General features: G+C 40.0%; 2 protein-coding genes across 2 annotated transcripts; one reads left to right on the top strand and one right to left on the bottom strand.

Moving 5' to 3' along the window:
- Positions 1 to 1353: 1353 nt before the first annotated feature.
- On the top strand, positions 1354 to 10879 carry LOC131301714 (dihydrolipoyllysine-residue acetyltransferase component 4 of pyruvate dehydrogenase complex, chloroplastic). The gene is made up of 8 exons (XM_058328104.1): positions 1354 to 2115; positions 2236 to 2511; positions 3227 to 3333; positions 3887 to 4078; positions 4231 to 4318; positions 4423 to 4493; positions 4597 to 4680; positions 10559 to 10879. The coding sequence occupies exons 1-8, from the start codon at positions 1593 to 1595 to the stop codon at positions 10661 to 10663; spliced, it is 1446 nt and encodes a 481-aa protein (XP_058184087.1). The 5' UTR covers positions 1354 to 1592; the 3' UTR covers positions 10664 to 10879.
- Positions 10880 to 11253: 374 nt separating this feature from the next.
- LOC131301713 (protein NRT1/ PTR FAMILY 3.1) lies at positions 11254 to 19426 on the bottom strand. Its single transcript, XM_058328103.1, has 4 exons — positions 19082 to 19426; positions 18550 to 18767; positions 15977 to 16539; positions 11254 to 12370 (listed from the first exon to the last, which is right to left on the bottom strand). The coding sequence occupies exons 1-4, from the start codon at positions 19149 to 19151 to the stop codon at positions 11485 to 11487; spliced, it is 1737 nt and encodes a 578-aa protein (XP_058184086.1). The 5' UTR covers positions 19152 to 19426; the 3' UTR covers positions 11254 to 11484.

The raw sequence follows: 19426 nt of genomic DNA, 5'->3' as shown, positions 1-19426 counted from the left end.
AGGGAATCGAAGACCCTGTAGTGCAGGGATGCACTACAGGGTTGCAGGACATAATCTCAACTGTCCAGAGTAAAGAAAATTCTTCCAAAGAAGAGAATACTCTTCCATAGAAGATTTTTCTAAAATTTTGGATCGTTGATTTATGAGACGAATGACTGGCGTAGGGCACTATAGCTTTGTAATGCAAGGGCGTGTTTACATCAAAAATATACCACCAAATAAGAAAATTACACGTGGCACCAAACAGTGTGTGGACCGATCAAAAAACGTTGTAGTTATGCTCGAGACATTGAGAATCGAAGGGTTTAATTACGATATTATTTTAGTATCATACGGTGTCGTTTAGATTGGAAACGATCACGTTTGGTCACATAGTGACATATATTAAGATGATAATTAAGCATAACCGTTGATTAACTCTTTAAAACCATCGAACGGTGTCATTAGGGACTCGTTTTATAAGGGAAATCAATTGTGTTTATTCATAAATCATCTGGATAACCTATTTCGAAGCACTAACCCATGATTACACAAAAGTAGGAAGCCATTATCTATGTGTTTAGCCACAATCTGCAACATCAAACGTGGAAAGGAGAAGAGTTTTCTGAAAAGACCAAGTCAACAGCAGTTCGAAGGCAGTTACAACCGTTCTAGGAGGGAATTACGACATTTCAAATCAAATTCAAATGAAGACTCAGACATTCAAGAGAACGTAGAGAACAAATGCTATGGATAGACCCTTTGTCTATAAATAGAAGAAGGAAATGAAGAAGAACCCCCGACAAAAATCATCTGACATACCAAAATGGTTGTTCAAATATCTAAAGTAGTTTAGGACTTATGAATTAATATAGTTGTAGTCTAATATTTTACAAGTTTGAAGACTTATTTGAATATAAACTTACTTTTGATTAAATTCAAGGCATCTTATATCGTTCTGTCTTGTTCTTGCTAAAAGAATAATCGCATATAAGTTTGCTTTCGATTAGATTCAAGTGCACTTATATTTTCGTGTTGTTCTCATCGAAGTCTAAAAATAATCGCGTATAAGTTTGCTTTTAATTAAATTCAAGCTTACTTATGCTCAATTATCTTTTCTGATTTCCTTATTTGAATTGTGTCGATTCAGTTTAATTGACCCCTTTAGAAAAATCCTCTTAATTGAGGTACTCGAACAGATAATGACAATTGCCTGATTAAGTTAGCCATTTTTTGAGTTAAACTGAAAATGATAATTTTTATTCTTTTCTGCCACGCCTACGCACAATCATTTTATCAAAAGTTGAACTAATTTAGCACAAACAGTGTGCACTCCGACTGGTGATGCATTTGAAACAAACAGAGACAAGCTGGGGGTGCATTTGATATTTACCAAAGTATTCCAACGAACTCCATGACATTATCAATGCCTGGGCGATGTTTAACACTGCGGAGAGCTCAAAGCCTCCAACCAACTTCCCCCCCTCGTCTTCTCCGCCCACTATCTCTCTTTTTCTCTCTTAAAACGCATTCTCTCTGTCTTTATAGTTGAACAATCTCACCTCCACCAATCTCTCTCTCTCTCTCTCTCTCTCTCTCTCTCTCTCTCCGCAATGGCTCCTCTGCTTCAATCTAGGGCGCCAGCAATGTCATTCTCCTCGTCCGTCACCTCCTCCGGCCTCCAATCCCGTCCCTTCACCGCATTCCCCATCCGCCCCCGCCGCAGGATCCTGACCGTCCGAGCCAAGATCAGGGAGATCTTCATGCCGGCCCTCAGCTCCACCATGACTGAGGGCAAGATCGTCTCCTGGATCAAATCCGAGGGCGACGTCCTCTCCAAGGGCGAGTCCGTCGTCGTCGTCGAGTCCGACAAGGCCGACATGGACGTCGAGACCTTCTACGACGGCATCCTAGCCGCCATCGTCGTCGCCGAGGGCGAGGTCGCCCCCGTCGGCGCCCCCATCGGCTTATTAGCCGAGACCGAAGCCGACGTCCCCGAGGCCAAGGCCAAAGCCGCCGCCGCCGCCAGCTCATCATCGTCTAATCTATCCGCTCCTCCGCCGGCGGTGGCCTCCGCTCCGTCCCCGCCGCCCGTGGCGGTTGCTGCTGCTGCTGCTCCTGCTCCACCGGCGACAGGTGACTAAGAAACCAAAAACAACTAGGAAAATTGAGTAATAAACTAACCAGGGAACGTGAATAATAGAATCTACAATACAAAACATGGTAACTTAATATTTTCTAATATTATGTTAATAGGGCCGAGGAGGATTGTGGTGACGCCATACGCGAAGAAGCTGGCGAAGCAGCATAAAGTGGATGTTAATTCGGTGGTTGGGACCGGGCCGTTTGGGAGGATAACCGCGGCGGATGTCGAAGCTGCTGCTGGGATTGCGCCGTCGAAGAGTGCTCCTGCTGCTGTTGCGGCGGCTGCTGCTACTGCTGCTCCTGTGGTGGCAGCGGCGGCGGCTCCTAAAGCTGCCGGTGCAACTACGTATCCTGAGATTCCGGGGTCTACTGTTGTGGCCTTCACTGGTGCGAACCCTTGTACTAATTTAGTTTCTTGCAAATGGAAAATGCTAATCACCGCACATATAATGTGAAAAAGGGTGAAATGATGTCTGCAAAAAGTGTATGGAAAATGCTACAGTTAGGCGGGGGATAATAGGTAAAAGGAGAATTATATCTGAGAAAATATAATGATATCTGTGAGAGTGTATTAATATCCGTGAGATACGTATTGATATCCGAACTTGTTTGCAATTATTGGCATATTATCCTAGTTAGCTGGACCAAAAGTGTATTAATGTTTGTCTGTGAGATGTGTATTGAATTTCTCACTTGTTTGACATTATGTGCATATTATCTACCGCAGTTAGCAAGACTCATGTAGGAAATACTCCATTGTTTACATAAATGCGGGGGATTAGGGTGTATATGATCCATTAGACCAAAATTAAGAAATGGCAAGAGAAATGGTGTGAATCTGGGGAGGGGTGTGGAAAACTAGTCAAGACTCGAAATTTCTCTACAATGACACTACAGACTACTTAAAGGGATTTGGCGCAACTTTGGTAGCGGCGTTTGTTTTGACTTTTGGGTATGTAATGTTATGGTCCTTATGGATTCGAATCCTGTCCTCCCCGCCTATTGCTTGTCGCTTGAGCAGTAACCCAGGGATCAGATTCAATTTGCGCATTCTAACTATATTATGGTTCATTTTTTGCTCATCAGTCATCACTCTTCACAGGGATGCAAGCCGCTGTCTCAAAGAACATGGTGGAGAGTCTGTCTGTACCAACTTTCCGAGTAGGGTATCCTGTGACTACAGATGCACTAGACGCTCTGTACGAGAAGGTACAATTTTGTGCTATCAATCTGTTGAGTTGATTTCATTTTTTTTGATTGATTTGGTTGCTGTTTAAATCTTAAGCAAACAAATCATGGATATATGGACATGTTGCAGTGGGAATAACTTGTATTGATAATTGACCTCCAGCTATTGTTGTTCAAGTTGAATACTTCTGAGTATGTCGAGATTCTTTCTTTGGAACCCTGCGCCTAGATCATACTAAGTCATAACCTATTCAGGACAAGAATGTCTTGAGTCTCTTGACTAGATGGATATCACAGGCTATATACAACTCCTAGATTAGGGACCCCTAATCGTTACAAGGATGTTTTAGGTTCCTGCATCAAAGAAAACAGTGCGACATCTGCATTAAAGAATATAGTGGAGATTCTGGGTAATTGATAGGTCTTCTTGAAAACAACCACCAATGTCATGTGAGTCGGCTGTTGATGTATTTATCACCACAAGTATCCCATATTCACGTGGGTAATGGGCCACATTAGTACTTCTCCTAAACTAGGATACAAAATTGACAATGGGATGTTTTTTAATTCTCAGGTTAAGGCAAAGGGAGTGACTATGACTGCTTTGTTAGCGAAGGCTGCGGCAATGGCACTTGCTCAGCACCCAGTTGTCAACTCTACCTGCAAGGATGGGAAGAGTTTTACCTACAATAGCAGTATAAACATTGCTGTTGCTGTAGCAATTAACGGCGGTTTAATAACCCCTGTTCTTCAGGATGCCGATAAGGTCAGTAATCTATGACTTTCTTCCAAAATGTCAGTCATTTGACATAATTCAAGCATCCCATATAGTGTTCTGTGTTTTTTTATGAGCTTCGTGTTGGTATTTGCTCCTGATAGTATGTTTTTAGTTGTAAATTTCTCTCTGAATTGGTGTAGTTGGACCTTTACCTGTTATCACAAAAATGGAAGGAGTTAGTAGAAAAAGCTAGGGCCAAGCAACTTCAGCCCCATGAGTACAACTCAGGTTCGCAACATTTTGTATTTTCTCGGGGGACAGTTTGTGAAATTCTGGTCTGTACACTTATTTCAATGGTTAATGTAACTGGGACGTACTCTTTGTGCATATAGGGACTTTCACTCTTTCCAATTTGGGCATGTTTGGAGTGGACAGATTTGATGCTATTCTTCCTCCGGGCCAGGTTAGTAATGAGGGAGGGACAATTCACCTTCATTAACTTATGAGGTTCTCTGTTCCCTGTACTAAACGTCTAGTTGTTTACTTTCACCGTCAATTTTGACCAGGGGGCTATTATGGCTGTTGGAGCATCAAAGCCCACTGTTGTTGCTGATGCAGATGGATTCTTCAGCGTTAAAAGTAAAATGCTGGTATGTTTATTTATATTTTTTATGATACTTTTCTTTTTGCCGAGTCAGAAGCTGGTCAACATAAAAACAAGCTGCTGCAGATGTTATAGTTGCTCCAAGTTCTTATCTTCACCATTTGTAAGCGGATGTAGTCCATCTAGCTAAGGTCTCCAGGAAGTCATGATCTTAGAGAGTAGACAAAAAAGGTCCTACTGCATTTGCTATTATACATGGATTTCTTCGATAAAGAAGAGGGAGACAAGCTTGGGCACCAAAAAATCATTGTTGATGGAGAACAAGGGGCCCACTCTGACCACAATGTTCGGCTCAGACTTCCCAAACACTATTGTTACTGACAAGAAGGGGCCAATCCAGTGCTTCATCGTCATAATATGATGTCAAATTTAGGATCCTCAGATGCTACATTAAGTTAGATGTCATCTATTCAGAGGCCGAACATAAACTTTGTTAAGGAGACTAACCTCACCTAATTATTTCGCATTTATTTAACCAGCTTTAATTCTTTCATCTGAATGATCAAGCAGAAAAGTCAGGTGGTTCAAGACTAGGTGTCACTGGTTGGAGTTGTCAAAATACCCTATATCCAGTGTCGGACCGCTTTCCACCATCTCTCCTAAAACCAATTGGTGTTAGCGAGGGCTTCAATTAAGTCTTTTACAACATTCGACATCGCACCCGCAAGTCTATTTTTAGAGCGGTCACAGGGAGTGACATTGTTTAACCAAATCCATGGGGCACTCCGGGCCCAACATCTGGTTCAAAATTTTCAAATTTGGGAAGGTTCACTTGCGATCGCTCACCTTGAGTTGGTGCCCCCGGTGTTAAAACACCATATGAAACTGGACCAATTTTGCAAGCAACAGCTACAGTACACTGGTAGCTTGATAGCTTCCGAAGGGAAGAGAAAATATTGATGTAAAAGGCTTCAGAAAAGTGGTACGAATCATCATTTGGTAGTTAGTAAATTAGTAATTAGTTAGCCTTTTAGACATGAGAGACATGACTGTGGAGAGATTTGAGTACACCTAATGGATGTCGGTGTGGGGGATAAGATGTCCTTTTGATGAAGTTCTAATTCGTAATTTAGCCACCACCTACTTCTTGAAGTCTTTGGGTGGCATATTGTTAAAGCCCCGGGCACATCTTAAAGCCCCACTAAATCAATTCCCTCCTTCAAGGAGAACAGCAAGAAAACAAATGGCAAACGAGAAGAATGGTTCAGTTCACATAGACTTCTAACTTCTAAGTTAGGAAATGTTTAACATGATTAGGTAAATGCTTCAGAATACGTGGGAGACTAAAACCTCAAGACTTACCTGCGAGACATAAGAAGAAAGTACCTCTTCTCAGTTTGGCGACTGCGCTTTTGGTATACTCTGAAAGGTTATAGGCCTCTAGATCGCTTGTGGGCAGTTAATAGATGGGTAGAGTCCAACATCTGCTCATAGAGGGTAGATGCCCTACAGTGTCCCCATATGGGCAGCTGGGACAATTCAATCTTGTGTACCCTGCTTTTTGTGTGCATGGATAATTGGGTACACTGGAAGGCAAATTGGCTAGGATAAATGGTTGGCCCAAAGCTTACAATACCATTCAGACAGGGTTGTGATTGACAAAATGTGACTACTAGAAGTATGGCAAAGTATGGCAATTACAATACACGCTGAACCTTTTAGATTCAGGTAGGTAGGATAAAACAAAATTGGGTTGCTTTGCTTTACTTCTTAGGCCCAGGTCTTTACTTCACACCACCCTCTTTTAAGAGGCAGAAAACTAAGAAACTTAGCCCTTTTGTCTCCAGCATTCCAAGAATAGACTTCAAACGATGTACACGCACACAACCCAAAAAGAGGCTAACAAAAACCATGGAGGTTATCACCCTTGCCACTATTTCCTATGCTCTCTTATGCGGCGTTGACCATATAGAAAAAGAAAAGAAAAGAGAATAAAGGTGATGGCCATTACCTGTACATCAGTTGGTTGATGCAGATGCATGGAAATGGTGGTTGTTACTTCTATTGCCACTAGGGCTGCAAATGAGCCAAGCTACTCGCAAGCAGCTTGGAGCTTAGCTCAACTATGGCTCCTTCAAACTTGACTCATCATATAAATGAGAGAGCTCAAGCCAGATTTCTCAGCTCGTTTGTTTAACGAGCCAAGCCTGAGTTGCTAAAAGCTTGGCTCGTATGAGCTCGCAAGCCAAGCCATAAGCATAGACTATCCTATATTAATTTCCACTTATAAAAATCTAAACTTATTTCTGGGCCACATTATACAGCTGCCAAGTGTCAAGAGGCTTGGGCAAGTCCTCTATGCGCAAGAGAAAGGTAAGTGAAGCATTTATAGCAAAAGGAATGCCTGGTGGGTCTTTGGCTGGTCGATGTGGGACAAGCACAAGTGAAGGGAAAATAAAGTCTATTAGTCCCACATCGGAAGTTTGAAAACTGCTTGACGATTTCCTAGTCCTGAATTAATGGGTTGCCCCAAGCGTAGGGCGGATGTGTGCTGATTAAAAACTCGGGTTGTTATAATTTAAACTGGCTCTTAGGTAGCCACCCCTTGACAATTGATTGAGATTAACTAAAACCTAGGAAATTGATTATTCTTTTCAAATAATTTAAAGGAGGTAAACCAGTCCGGATTAGCCTGTTCCATTCAGTGTTCTTAAAACGTTCGATTTTAGTGAGAAAAAGATATCCCGAAAGATGCGAATCCATATGGTCGCTGTTCACCCATGCGCAGCGAAGAATGGGTTTTGGACCCCCGTTCTCCCGTACACATGGGCTCCGATGATGCCCGGATTTGTCTAACGAAAAAACCTAGGAAATTGATTATTCTTTTCAAATAATTTAAAGGAGGTACGGTCGTAGGGTTTATAGAATTCGCAACCAGTCCGGATTAGTCTGCTCCATTCAGTGTTCTTAAAACGTTCGATTTAAGTGAGAAAAAGATACCCCGAAAGATGCGAATCCATATGGTCATTGTTCACCCATGCGCAGTGAAAACTGGGTTTTGGACCCCCGTTCTCCAGGACACATGGGCTCCGATGATGCCCGGGTTCGTCTAACGAATGTTCTTTTTAACCTAAAATTGCTTTTTGTTTATTGTTTGAAAATAGGAGGGGGACTGGCCACGGTGTGCTAATCACCCCGCGACCCTACCTATACGACTACTCACTAATCATTATGCACGAAAAAGAAGAAATTCTAACTTAAAACATGCTTCTATTATGCGAGAGAAAAATAAACAAAAAATATCAACTAATCAAATATAAACGAATAACTTTTATAAAGAACTGAAATTAAAACGAGTTACTGGAGTGCGAGTAATTGAACAAAATTTGAAAACTAAAACATTATTCGAAACCAAAGAAATCCTGATGGCAGCCCCGTCCGTGGCAGCCCCCATCCTTTCTTTTTCTTCCGTATGAAAATTACTTTCCACGGCAGCAGCCTAAAAAAGCTTCTAGTCAGTAGGGTAAAACATTAGTTTTATAGGGTTTGAAGGTATAAATCACATAGTGGTCCTTCGGGTTTTGTCTGATATTAAATTGACCACCAAAATTCCAATGCACTTTGCACTTCAATCCAAAACTTTTGCTAACTTCCATCTTTACCCAAAAATCATGAAAACCGAGCTCGAGCAACCTGTAAACGTAAAAACACATAATAAATACCAATTAACAAATATAAAATACTAGTACATATAGATTGGAGGGCCAAAATATGTATATTTTGGCACTTATCAAAAACTGCCATACAAAAGATCCTCTTTAAGTACAGCACCCCGCCCAAATTTCTAAAAGCCATTTCTAACGCAAGGGCCAAATCGAGCTTAAGCGAGCCTAGCTCGAGCTGATACATAAAATGGCGAGCTGAGCTCGAGCCACTAATTGGCAGCTTGTTTCAAGCTGGAGCCGATCTCTTTTCTAGCAAGTAGAGCTCGAGTACTCCAAAGCTCGGTTCGGCTCGTTTGCAGCCCCAATTGCCACGCCCTCGACATGTTATATTTGTTTCATGTCAAATCCTTATCGGGAAAGGGTCATTTTTGGTTATTGCCCACCAGTTTTGGTTGCTTTCACCTTTTTTTACTTGCTCACATTCAATTAGCAAGCAATTGGAGTTGGAGCCACTCGCATCTGGAATTTATTTGAAATGAAACTCTTGCTTTAAATCTGAACAAGTTAATTCTGTCAATAAACATTTATTTTCTTTTCATTTTTAGTAACTTCAATTCGTAAAACAGACCCTGTATTTCACTGTAGCCAAGCATTGGTGATATACTACTGAATTCCACAAGGTCCATTATGTATAGTTCCTACCCGAGTGAAACTAGCAATGAAACTAAAAGGACAAGATATTTCACTTTACTGGTGTTTTTAATGTGTATTCTCAAGAATTTCAACCAGCAGCAGAAGTGGAATGTATCAACCAATAGGTTTTACCTTTGTATGTTTTATGATCTTCGAAAACTTTTCACTGAGAGCCCTTTTACTCTCCAAATATATGCTAGTAGACTTGGCAGTAGAAATTCTTGTTAAGACTTCCAAGGACTTGGTGATCAGCTATTTCGTAGTGTCTACTAATGGACATACAATTAGGCTCAAAACACTGTCAAAAGGCACCACCACCCTCCACGGAAAACTAAAACTTGGGCTTATTGTCTCCAACATCCCAAGAATAGGCTTCAAACAACTAACATGCACAACCGAAAAAATAGGCTAAGGAAAAACCATGGAGGTTATCGCCCTTGCCACTCCTTCCTATGCGCTCTCTCTGTCTGTCTTTTTGGTTATAGCTGTGTATTCTCATTCTTGTGTAATAATATGTTGATGTGCGTCATATGTGCTGATGAGCAAAAAAGAAAAGAGAAAAGAAAATAAAGGTCGTGGCATGATTGGCACTTCAGTTGATTCATGCATGGGAAATGGTTGTTTTTTACTCGTAGTGCCACGCCCTCGATGTTATACTGGCTTTACGTCGAACCTTTATTGAGATAGGGTTATTTTTAGTTACTAGCGGTAGCTGAAGTCTCACTAATTACTCGAAGAGAACTTCAGAAGGAGATTGCAGACTTATTGCCCTGCAGTTTTGGTTGCTTCTACCATTCTTTAGTTGCTTATGTTGAATAGCAACCAAATGGATTTGGGACAAGTAGACTTGGCAGTTGGCAGTAGAACTTCTTGTTTTAGACTTCCAAAGCCATGGCGATCAGCTATTTTGGTAGTCTCCACTAATAGACATACAATTAGGCTCAAAACACCGTCAAAAGGCAACACCACCCTTGTTTAATAGCCGGAAAAACTAAGACACTTAGCCTCACTGTCTCCAACATCCCAGGAATAGGCTTCAAACAAAAAACATGCACACAACTCGAAAAATAGGCTTAGCAAAAACCATGGAGGTTATCGCCCTTGCCTCTCCTTCCTATGTTCTCTCTGTGTGTCTGTATGCCTTTTTGTTTGTAGCTGTCTATTCTCATTCTTGTGTAATAAATAATAACATGTGGCGATGAGCAAAAAAGAAAAGAGAAAAGAAGGTCGTGGCCATGATTTCCACATCAGTTGATGTGCATGCATGGGAAATGGTTGTTTTACTTGTACTGCCACGTCCACAATGTCATAAAGGCTTTATGGGGAAAGGTATATTTTGTTAATAAGAGAGAGCCGAAGTCTCACTACTTGCCTATGTTGAATAGCAACCAAATGGATTTGGGACAACTGATATCTGGAACATATCTGAAATGAAACTGTTGCTTTAAAGCTGAACAAATTTATTCTGTGAGCAAATTTTTTTGTTTCACTTTCCATTTTTTGTAACTTCAATTCCTTAAACAGACCCTGGACTGAATTGCTGCATGAAATCTTCTCTTTTTTCAGGTGAATGTTACAGCTGATCATCGAGTCATCTATGGCGCTGACTTGGCTGCCTTCCTCAAGACCTTCTCAAAGATAGTTGAGAACCCAGAGAGCTTGACAATGTAGACCAGGACTGGATTCCTTGTGAAATTAAGCATTAGAGTATCTCAGTTGAACAGAGTGCGGCTAAAGCAACTCATTTGCGTCGGTAGCTCTAATATCTTCTACCAGTGTTTGCTAGTGTTGTGCTTTATTCTTCTCTTACATTTTACCAACAAACTCAGGCATTTCCATCCACCAGTTTTGAAACAGGGTAATAAAATTTACTAAAAATTGCCAGTATTGCTTGGTGAGCGGCTGTCTTGCTATGAGCTGGGGTTTTTACTTGTCCTTCCCACTTTTTTTTCTGTACTTATCATGGAGCATAATCAAGGAAACATTTGTTTTTCTTCCGGTTATGTTTCATGAATCTGTTCAAGTGTTATCTTCTCTCTTTTCTTTGTTTAGCTGAAAAACTCATCAGTGGTTGGGATTTTGGCCACCAATGGTCCATATTTTGCTGGACAACTTCGCGGCTTCTTGCTACTTTGTTCAAGGTGTCCATTCCAATTATCATTTCCATCCAGTCGTGTACTTGCAATGCTACCTTCACATACACATGTTTTCCAGCCGTGTTTGTATTATGAATTTGTCGCGGACTCCAAGGGAGCGTTACATGATAGGAATGTTATAGAAACAAATTTATTCTTTTCACCACTTCGCCTTCTTATTTTACATCGCTTATAATATGTACTCATTATAGTAAACTAGAGCATAGTAAGGTACTTTTATATCTTAAGACGGGACTTCGCCATACCGTTTACTACTTTAAATACATTCTCATTGATCATCTCTACAAGCTTGTCTACGGTAAAGCAAAGCCATACTACTGCGAAAGAGCACTAAACTTACACATGACCACCAAGTTCAACTCCATCTCCTGTGGGCTTCCCATCTGCCTTGCTATGAATCTCAATAGGTTTGAAAGTATATAGTTTCGCACAAAATAAGTAGTAGACAAGGTTAACAATCTGCAGCAATGTGATCAGCCAATAAAAGTACTCAAGCCTCCCCTTGTTCAAACCATCATCTGGAAGCCAATTTGATCCGCCCGGACCTGCACTAAACTTGTGGATCAGTGTAACCAAAAGGGTGCTCACGTAATTCCCCACAGAAATCGAGGTCCAGAAAAGCGCCATAGCCGAGCTCTTCATGCTCTCCGGTGCCTGGTCGTAGAAAAACTCGAGGTGCCCAATGGACATGAATGCCTCAGCAATGCCATGAAGGCTATACTGAGGCACAAGCCAAAACACAGATATAGGAATGGTGGTATGGGGCATATCGATGAGCCCATGGGCCGAAGCGACATGTTTTCGCTTCACTTCAATGAAGCCCGCGACCAGACTGGCTAATATCGAAATGACAAAGCCGATGCCCATCCGGTGAAGGAAACTAATACCCCGGTCCAGCCCAGTGAACTTTCGAGCTATGGGGATGAAAATCCGGTCATACAAAGCGATGGTGGTGAGCATGGAGGTCATGGTGAAGACGGACATGGACCCGGCAGGGATTTGGAAGGACCGTGTGAGGTGGCGGTCCATGGTCTTGGCCTGCTGGAGGGAGAAGGTGTTTTGTTGGGCATAGGCCGTGATGAGGATGATCCCAGCCGCCCATATCGGGCCCATTCGGATCACGGATTTGAGTTCTTCGATCCGGTGAATGGTGTTTAGCCTCCATAAGTTGGGTGATTTGGGGTCGTCTCCTTCGGTCACGATTGCGGCCTTGTCTAAAAACCTGTTGCATATCAAACATGATGTTAATTTTCAAGTCATTTTAACCTCAGCAATTTACAAAAAGCAATTACCAATTTCTTTACTTAATAGCGCCAAATAATGGAGAAGTTTATTCACAGAATTCAAGTGTATAATAGTTTAAAAGTTTATGGGGGCAAGATGACATATTAAACCTCCCATGACGTCGCCATTAATGATACAGTATAAACGGTAAATCAGCTAATGATACTACAACCAAGGGCGGAGCCAGAAATTTTTGTTAGTGGAATCAAATCAAGAAATATATGAGTTTTTTTTTCCTATTTACTAGTCGAGAAAAATGATTAAATTAAGATATCAATCTTAAATATAGGTATAAACTAATAAATGAAATTTTGCTTTAAAATTGACCGCTCAACTTCTCATCTATTTGAAATGATGGATAATGGTCTCATTTGTAATGCTACCAATTCACAAGGAGAAGAAAACACTTGGGGAATTGAACCGGGTAAGACGTTTAAAGCAAGTTAGAGCATTTCAGGGTTTTCTCGCGAGGTCAAAGTAGCAAAATTTGGCTTGAAATTACAAAACCACCTGATTGAGAAATCAAAGTCTGTGGAGTCAAATGACCCCGCTTGTACCATAGTCGCTCCTCCCATGACTACAGCAGTAGTCGATCAGTAGAGATGGACATAACGCAATTGAGTAACAGTAGAGGATAAATTAAACAATGTCCCACTTAATTTCGTATTGTGATTTTTCATATGCCACCTAAACTTGGGGATGCTGTCGAGTAGCTCCCTACCGAGCGGGTGCAGAGCGGTCGATCGGCACGGACGACTGAGATCGAATTTGAATGCATACAAATCTGAACTGCCATTTGCTCGGTTGAAATCTGAGCTGTCGAATGCCGAGATTAGAGGCCGAATTGACCGCTTTGCAGGATGCTGCCTCATCCTCAACTTATAGTCTTATAGTAATGCCTAACGAGGACAATTAACATGATGCATGTACGTCTTGATTTGTTGTAGCTAAAGTTGGCTTAAAAAAAAAAGGAGTTGATGAATAGGTAGATAGGATCACCACATCAACTCGTAATTGTTAATTTGTTTTTATTTTTGTTCTTTTGTGCAATTTCTAGCCTTGGCCCTACTCCGGACAAAATGAATGGGGACCATGGGGCACGCCCACAGCAAACCAATGAGCAGATGCATGGGACTTCTGCAGAAAAATAATTGATGTAGAAGATGACATGTTTCTCTTGTAGTAGATTGGAGTGGGTACGTATGAGCTCATGGTATTGAAGGACTAGAGAAAAAGAGCTGGGTTGGGGCGACCAGCGTAATTGACCTCCTTCAGACGAGACTATACCCACCCTTGAATATCTGGAATTTGAGCTATAGCTAATAGTTGACTCGGCCGAGGAAGAAATATTTGGAATGGTGGCTGGTGGGTACTGAAATGGTGGAAGTTACAAGTGAAGGGGCTGCTCGATAGTTGGGGAGGGGGAAAAATCCATCCGCTCGTCGGGCGTAAAACAATTAACCGACGTTCTGAAAGGAAATCATTTTTAGCCGGATCATGAAAAATATTTTACTGTGAAAAATAAAATAAGTCCAAACAAACGGAGCCTTCCACAAGAATTTCTATGTGCAAAAGCGATCCTTAATGTCATTCTAGCCAAAACATCCACCATTGATTTTTCTTTTTTTTTTGTTTTTGGCTAGGCATTTTACTAATAGAATCCAGCATTGTTACTTTTTAAAGTTTCCCAATCGTCGACGTTCCATCATTTTAAATAGGTTTTCTGTTCAAAAATTAAGTTAACAAATCATTGAACAAGTGTGTGTATATATGTGTGTGTGTGAACGGGGTGTGCAAGTAGCAACGAGGTTGTATAAATTTGAAGACACGCTAAAAATTAAAGAAAAAGAGTGGATCAAGCTAACTACTCAAATGATGGGTGTAGGCGTGCGTGCGTGCATGAGTGGAAAGCGTATATAAAAAGGTCTTTCAAAAGTATTAGAGCTCACGAGAGAGAATTTGAGAAGGAGTGCATAGTGAAGATTGACAACAAGAGCTATAGATAATACTTATGATTCAGATCACAATAATTCTAAGTACCCTGAAAAAAGAAAATTGAGAGCGAAAGCTATAGATAATACATACGGTTTAAATCACAATAAATCTAAGCATATACTTTGAAAAGATACCTCAAAAATATCCCGATAAGAGAGATCAATGGTTCAGATTTCTCTTATCGGGATAGCTTTTCGGAATAGGTATTTACACCAATAAAGAGAATCGTACTTATGGTGCCTCATGCATGATAAGATTGTCCTTTTGTGGTGGTGGCATGCAGTGGCAATACGACAGCTTTTACTGGTTTTCGACATGTGCAGTGCATATGTTGATCTTTTTTTTCGCATATGTTGATCTTGGTTCGTGACAAGTCACCATCTACACTTTGTCTGAAGCGTTTGTTCTTGCACTTAGATAACAAAATCAAAATGTGCTGATAAACTTGAAATAATTTCTATCCATCCAAAATATATTTGTGTATATGCGGCCAAGCTTATTGCTGTTTTTACCCAATTATTGGCTATATATAGAAGTATACATGTCAGATATATATTTTTTTGTTGTATTATTTAATTATTAGGATATTAAACTTGAATCACGGATCTCATTTCATTTGAATATATGTGTACGTAAGCTGATTCGGATATTTGAGTAATAAAAAAAAATACTTAGAAGGTGCATGGTATTTCTTTGTCTTTTAATTTGACCATACACGTGTCATCACTTACGACCATGTGTTTGATTGTTCTTTCTTTCAAACAATGTTAATTATGATAAAATTTCAGTATATTATTATCGGGACGATTTTAGGATTTTAGTTCAGTGATGATGAAAATATACAGATATTTAATGACACAAAATTCTATAAAAAAACTAGTAAATTTGTAATTTGACAATTGTTATCTATTTCTAGTGAACCAAAGATCTTAAAATTAACTTTCCACATCACTAGCAAAATGAAATAAGTTCCAATATTTCACAAAACAATACAACATACAAAATCTTTAGTATTTATTATTTACGCAACAAAGAATCTGTATTGGCTGAGTTATTTTGATTTTGTTGGGCTATACTGGTTAATTATTCACAAAATTTACTATACTCTCACGTACTTTAAATTCTCTATATGAGTGGCACAGTGTCGATACTATTTGAATAAAAAATTGATCATTTTACATGTTAAGACAATTTTTTGTATTTTTTTTTTTTTGGGAACAAAATGGTGCAGCCGCCCCCGTTTATGTTTGAAAATAAAAACTTAACCTCGTGCATTGGAACTTGGAAATGACACCTTTTATCACAAAATCAATGTGTTTGGACCCCGGGGGGGCTACCACCCCAAATAATTAGAGATCCAATTTCTTGTAATTTCAGTACTAATGTTTTAAATTTTGATAGGTCAAGACCGACGACGAACTAAAGGTACTCTACTCAACACGTTCGGATCATGGGATGTTTCGTGGCTTTCGTGCTACTTGTGGTGTTTTTGGTTGGCTTCTTGCACAATGAAAGAGAGAGAGAGAGAGAGAGAGAGAGAGAGAGTTACTTCATATGTTTAGTGTGAAGAAGCTTTCCAGCCATAGAAAAAGAAGCATCCATCTCTTCATTCTCATACAGCAATTTAGGATCCGAAACCATACGTAGATTCCTCTTCTTAAAGGCAGCCACAGAGACTTGAACCAACCGCGTAAACGGGCTCCCGGCCGGATCCAAATTCCGGTACAACGTGTACCCCATAACGAACGCGACTATCGAGAGAAACATGGCTATGGTGGGAATCCCAAGCCCCCACCCCCATCCAATATTATCCTGGATATAAACGACAACTGTTACTGCCACGAGAATCGATGCCCCCATGCAAAAGTAGTACCAGTTGAAGTAGTTCCATGTCTTGGTCTTTTGCTCGGGATCCGTTTCGTCGAATTGGTCCGCCCCGAATGCCACCACGCAGGGTCGGATCCCGCCCGCACCGAGGGCGGCCAGTAGGAGTGAGATGTAGAGGATTGCCAGCTGACCAGAATTGGCCTGCTGGCAGACTTGGTGATCAGGTTTACATTGGGGAGGCCTTAAGCTTGGTAGTACTGCTGATATTGTCAAGCTTGTCATCCCCTAATTAAAGATAAAACATTAAAATAAAATAAAAAATAAAATAAAATAAAACATTTTGCATTAGAATAGCAGTAAAATGAATTAGCAATCATGTAAAACAGTTGATTTTGATGTAAAGCTTGTTTATCGGAGTATTACCTTTGTTTTGTAGGACAGAGCTAGCTCGAGGTAGTGGAAGATAAAGATTAAGATATGATTAGCCTTAAAAAGATTATTCTTTGATGATTGATCTTATGATTTTTCTCACTAATGGAAAGATCTAGGTGCCAGCACTAATACTGCGATGACCATAATTAGATCTGTCAATGGACCAGATCTAATATAGTCAATCTGATAATTCGAATCCGGTAATTCAAATATGGATCGGATTGAATTCCGATCGGATTAAATCCGTTATCAATCCGATCCAAACTTTAGAAAAAAAAACTGTAAATTTTTTATTTTGGAAAAAAAAATGTTTAAGAAGTTGTTTTTTTAATTTTAAACTTGTATTTTTATTTGGAAAATAATTTTTTTTTGAAAAAAAAATTGTATTTTTTTGCTAAAATTTTTGAAATAAAAAAGTTTTCGAATCGGATTCTGATATTCGGATCCGATCCAATTTTTCGAATTTGAATTCGAATTTGTCAAATTTGGATCGAATCTAGTCCATTGACAGGCGTAACCACAATTAAGTACTCCGTACTACATATACTTTGAACAAGTTTTGATGTGTCTATGAAATAGGCTCAACTCGACCAAGTATTCTATCCATAATTTAGTGACAAAGCCCGTACTAATATTTGGATAACCACATTTATGTATCATATTCTGAACACGGTTTGATGTGTCTGTGAAATAGGCTCGACCAAGTGTACTATATACCCGTGAGATACCAAACAAATGATACTGACAAACATAGTTCCCAAATGTAGTCACTATTATGCGTAGTACTGATGCCTTAGCTAGTAAAAATGTCCAACACTTTGATGTTGGTGTTCTGCCAAATTTCATTTCATATGCTTTGTTTAAACTAGCGTGCCATACTGAGATATCAATATTTGAATAGAGTCAATTGTCTGCTGAATTACGCTATTCAATTTTCTAGTCTTTGAGGGAAGCAATCCAGTACATTTTTATTTTAGAAATATTCATCTGCTGCAAACAATCAATAGTTCTTAGACTAACCCGCACCACAAAAAAAAAAAAAAAAAAACCCCGCTAGTACAGTTCTTGGCTCTCTCTTTCAGACCAGAAATGCTGCTGGTACAACAGAAGTGACATAGACAACGCATACAGCGCGCGTTTGGGCTCGTTTCGGGTTCAACAAAAATAATCGGAGCCACTCATTTTGTTCAATATAGTATTTTGCTTAAGTTCTCCGTAAAAAATCAGCCCCATCCGACTTCGATAAGGGTGTTTACGAAGCGTCAAAAATCGCTTTAGAAATTTTCATAAGCAATTTTGGATGCTTCGTAAACGCTTTAATCGATATCGGATGGAGCTGATTTTTTACGAAGACCTTAAGCAAAATATATTGAATAAAATGAGCGGCTCCGATTATTTTTGTTAGACCCGAGACGGTCCAAAACGCGCGCTGTATACGCTGTCTGTGCCCACTTCTGTTGTACCAGTAGCATTGCTCCTTTCAAACATGCTATATACGAATCCAAAAGTTAGTACTCAATGAAGTACCAAAAAAAAAAAATTACAAAATAAGAAAATCCCCCCCAAAATTAAAAATTTATGGTGGAGATTCATTTTAGATGTGGTTCACATCACAAGAACTTTGAATCTACACCATATAGCTCATTCTAAAAAAAATCTACATTTAATTTTGCGCCGAACTTTTTGTTGATTATTGATTCGTCTCAAAGAGAGGAATCAACAAAGTAAAAAAGTTATACTTTTACCCAAATACAAAATAAGAAAAAGCCTCAAAAAACTAATTAGTGGAAGAAGGCCGTACGTACACAGATATTGAGAGGAGGGGGGAGGGTGGAGGAGGAGGAGGAGGAGGAGAATAATTACTATCTGATAAATAATGGACGCCACGGTAATAGTCCAGAACCGTCCGGCATAGGCATCGGAGATGAAGGCTCCAAGCAGCGGCGTTAAGCTGGAAGTGCCGCTGAAGTTGGTGAGAGTGTTGGCCGCGGTCGTCAAGGGCATGTGAAGCTCTCCCGTCAAATAACTTAACATATTCACCCCGAAACCCACCACCGCCAGCTTCTCACACGCCTCATTTGCTGCTCAAAATACACAATCAATCTTCAGTTATGTCACAGCATGAAAATAGAAACTATCCCAAAGCAAGAAGAAGAAGAAGAAGAAGAAGAAATAAAGGGGTAGCTCAAGTGGCAATAGGAATTAATGAGCCGTAAACTTAGACATCCTGAGTTCAAAACTTGGCTATCTCTTGGAGCCAGAACGTAAGGGAGAAATCTCTTGTATTAATCATGACGTAGATGGCATGCCTTTGATCAGACCAGAGAGGGGATACCCCGGACCGTCAAAACAAAAGAAGAACAAGAAGGAGAAGATTAGCACTGTAATGACTTACCAAAAATGAAGGGCATAGTGATGAACCCACCCTTCTTCCTTCCAACATGGCTACCTTTCTTCTCCGTCATTTTGGTAACTCTTTGGTGCTCTGAGTGGATACTCAAGCTCCAGTATTTATAGAGTGCATGAAGTAACTAGTAATGGTAATTTCCCTTGAGTAAACATTTACTGGCAGTTCCATGGCCACAAATAAGATTGGCAGCTGTGCATGATGAGGATAAGTGAGAGTAACAAAAGTTCAAAAAAAAAAGGGTAAATTTTGTACTGTAAGAGATCTTTTTAATTCTATCCTTATTGGAAGATCACTTAAGAAACAATTACGCTAGCTAGATAAGGATAAACA

Source organism: Rhododendron vialii, chromosome 9a (assembly GCF_030253575.1).
Source record: "Rhododendron vialii isolate Sample 1 chromosome 9a, ASM3025357v1".
Taxonomy (NCBI): domain Eukaryota; kingdom Viridiplantae; phylum Streptophyta; class Magnoliopsida; order Ericales; family Ericaceae; genus Rhododendron; species Rhododendron vialii.
Note: the sequence above shows the minus strand (reverse complement) of the source record. Positions and strands in the feature narration are given on the sequence as shown.

Excerpts from the sequence above, each read along its gene's own strand:
- LOC131301713 (XM_058328103.1), bottom strand. The coding sequence starts at position 19,151 with ATGACGGAGAAGAAAGGTAGCCATGTTGGAAGGAAGAAGGGTGGGTTC. Across the intron at positions 16,540-18,549 it reads CGTCCATTATTTATCAGATA|GGGATGACAAGCTTGACAAT; the intron begins GTAATTATTCTC and ends ATCTTTAATTAG. Across the intron at positions 12,371-15,976 it reads CTTCACACTAAACATATGAA|GTTTTTAGACAAGGCCGCAA; the intron begins GTAACTCTCTCT and ends GATATGCAACAG.
- LOC131301714 (XM_058328104.1), top strand. The coding sequence starts at position 1,593 with ATGGCTCCTCTGCTTCAATCTAGGGCGCCAGCAATGTCATTCTCCTCG. Across the intron at positions 2,512-3,226 it reads TACTGTTGTGGCCTTCACTG|GGATGCAAGCCGCTGTCTCA; the intron begins GTGCGAACCCTT and ends CACTCTTCACAG. Across the intron at positions 4,079-4,230 it reads TTCTTCAGGATGCCGATAAG|TTGGACCTTTACCTGTTATC; the intron begins GTCAGTAATCTA and ends GAATTGGTGTAG.